General features: G+C 43.0%; 3 protein-coding genes across 3 annotated transcripts in view; 2 read left to right on the forward strand and 1 right to left on the reverse strand.

The window, feature by feature from the left end:
• Nucleotides 1-2,040, reverse strand: part of ACOT4 (acyl-CoA thioesterase 4) — a 70,572-nt gene that overhangs the window by 40,123 nt on the left and 28,409 nt on the right. The gene's annotated exons all lie outside the window — the stretch shown is intronic.
• Nucleotides 1-2,040, forward strand: part of HEATR4 (HEAT repeat containing 4) — an 89,502-nt gene that overhangs the window by 11,512 nt on the left and 75,950 nt on the right. The gene's annotated exons all lie outside the window — the stretch shown is intronic.
• Nucleotides 5-634, forward strand: LOC105517320 (protein SET-like; the record flags this gene model as incomplete). Its single annotated transcript, XM_011949813.1, has 1 exon — nucleotides 5-634. A coding segment is annotated over one exon (630 nt), but the record flags the coding sequence as incomplete, so codon positions are not given.

The raw sequence follows: 2,040 nt of genomic DNA on the forward strand, positions 1-2,040 counted from the left end.
CCAACCATTTTTTCAGAAGAGGTCAGAATTGATCGCCAAAATCCCAAATTTTTGGGTAACAACATTTGTCAACCATCCACAAGTGTCTGCACTGCTTGGGGAGGAAGACGAAGAGGCACTGCATTATTTGACCAGAGTTGAAGTGACAGAATTTGAAGATATTAAATCAGGTTACAGAATAGATTTTTATTTTGATGAAAATCTTTACTTTGAAAATAAAGTTCTCTCCAAAGAATTTCATCTGAATGAGAGTGGTGATGCATCTTCAAAGTCCACCGAAATCAAATGGAAATCTGGAAAGGATTTGACTAAACGTTCAAGTCAAACGCAGAATAAAGCCAGCAGGAAGAGGCGGCATGAGGAACCAGAGAGCTTCTTTACCTGGTTTACTGACCATTCTGACGCAGGTGCTGATGAGTTAGGAGAGGACATCAAAGATGATATTTGGCCAAACCCATTACAGTACTACTTGGCTTCTGATATGGATGATGAAGAAGGAGAAGAAGAAGATGATGATGAAGAGGAGGAAGGATTAGAAGATATTGATAAGGAAGGGGATGAGGATGAAGGTGAAGAAGTTGAAGATGAGGATGAAGTGGAGGAAGGAGAGGAGGATGAAGGAGGAGATGACTAATAGAACACTGATGGATTCCAACCTTCCTTTTTTAAAATTTTCTCCAGTCCCTGGGAGCAAGTTGCAGTCTTTTTTTTTCCTCTTGTGCTCAGTCGCCCTGTTCTTGAGGTCTCTTTTTCTCCACTCCATGGTTCTCAACTTATTTGGGGGGAAATACCTTGAGCAGAATACAATGGGAAAAGAGTCTCTACCCCTTTCTGTTGGAAGTTCATTTTTATCCCTTCCTGTCTAAACAAAAACTGTATGGAATCAACACCACCGAGCTCTGTGGGAAGAAAGAAAACCCTGCTGCCTTCGCTCTGCTGGAGGCTGGAGGGTGCTAGGCCCCTGTGTAGTAGTGCATAGAATTCTAGCTTTTTTCTTCCTTTGTATGTTGGGCTCAGAGAGTACACTGTGTCTCTATGTGAATGTGGACAGTTAGCATTTACCAACATATATCAGTCTACTTTCTCTTGTTTAAAAGAAGAAAAAAAAAAACGTAAAAAAATGGGGTTATAGAAGGTCAGCAAAGGGTGGGTTTGAGATATTTGGGTGGGTTAAGTGGGCATTTTGACAATATGGCTTCTCCTTTGGCATGTTTAATTGTGGTATTTGACAGATATCCTTGCAGTTTAAGATGATACTTTTAAAATAAATTATCTCCTAATGATGACTTGAGCCCTGCCACTCAATGGGAGAATCAGCAGAACCTGCAGGATCTTATTTGGAATTGACATTCTCTATTGTAATTTTGTTCCTGTTTATTTTTAAATTTTTTGTTTCACTGGAAAGATTGTGCTGAGTTTTAAAAGTTAAAAGTGTACAAGTTGCTTTGTTACAATAAAACTAAATATGTACACATGGGGGAAAAAAAAGTTCTTTGTCAGAGGCTGGGCATGGTAGCTCACACCTGTAATCCCAGCACTTTAGGAAGCTGAGGTGGGATCACTTGAGCCCAGGAGTTCAAGACTAGCCTGGGTAACATAGGGAGACCCCATATCTACAAAAAATACACACACACACACACACACACACACACACACACACATACATTAGCTGGGCATGGTGGTACATCCGTGGTCCCAGTTCCCAGGGAGGCTGAGGTGAGAGGATCGCCTGAGCCCAGGAGTTCAAGGCTGCAGTAAACCGTGATTGCACCACTCCACTCCAGCCTCGGCAACAGTGAGAGCCTGTCGAAAAAAACAAAAACAAAATACCAGCCAGCACAGTGGCTCACGCCTGTAATCCCAGCACTTCGGGAAGTCAAGGCAGGGGATCATGAGGTCGGGAGATAGAGAGCATCCTGGCTAACACGGTGAAACACCGTCTCTATTAAAAATACAAAACATTAGCCGGACATGGTGGCGGGCGCCTGTAGTCCCAGCTACTTGGGAGGCTGAGGCAGGAGAATGGCGTGAACCCGGGAG

Source organism: Colobus angolensis, unplaced genomic scaffold (genome assembly GCF_000951035.1).
Source record: "Colobus angolensis palliatus isolate OR3802 unplaced genomic scaffold, Cang.pa_1.0 Scaffold3, whole genome shotgun sequence".
In the NCBI taxonomy this organism is placed as follows: domain Eukaryota; kingdom Metazoa; phylum Chordata; class Mammalia; order Primates; family Cercopithecidae; genus Colobus; species Colobus angolensis.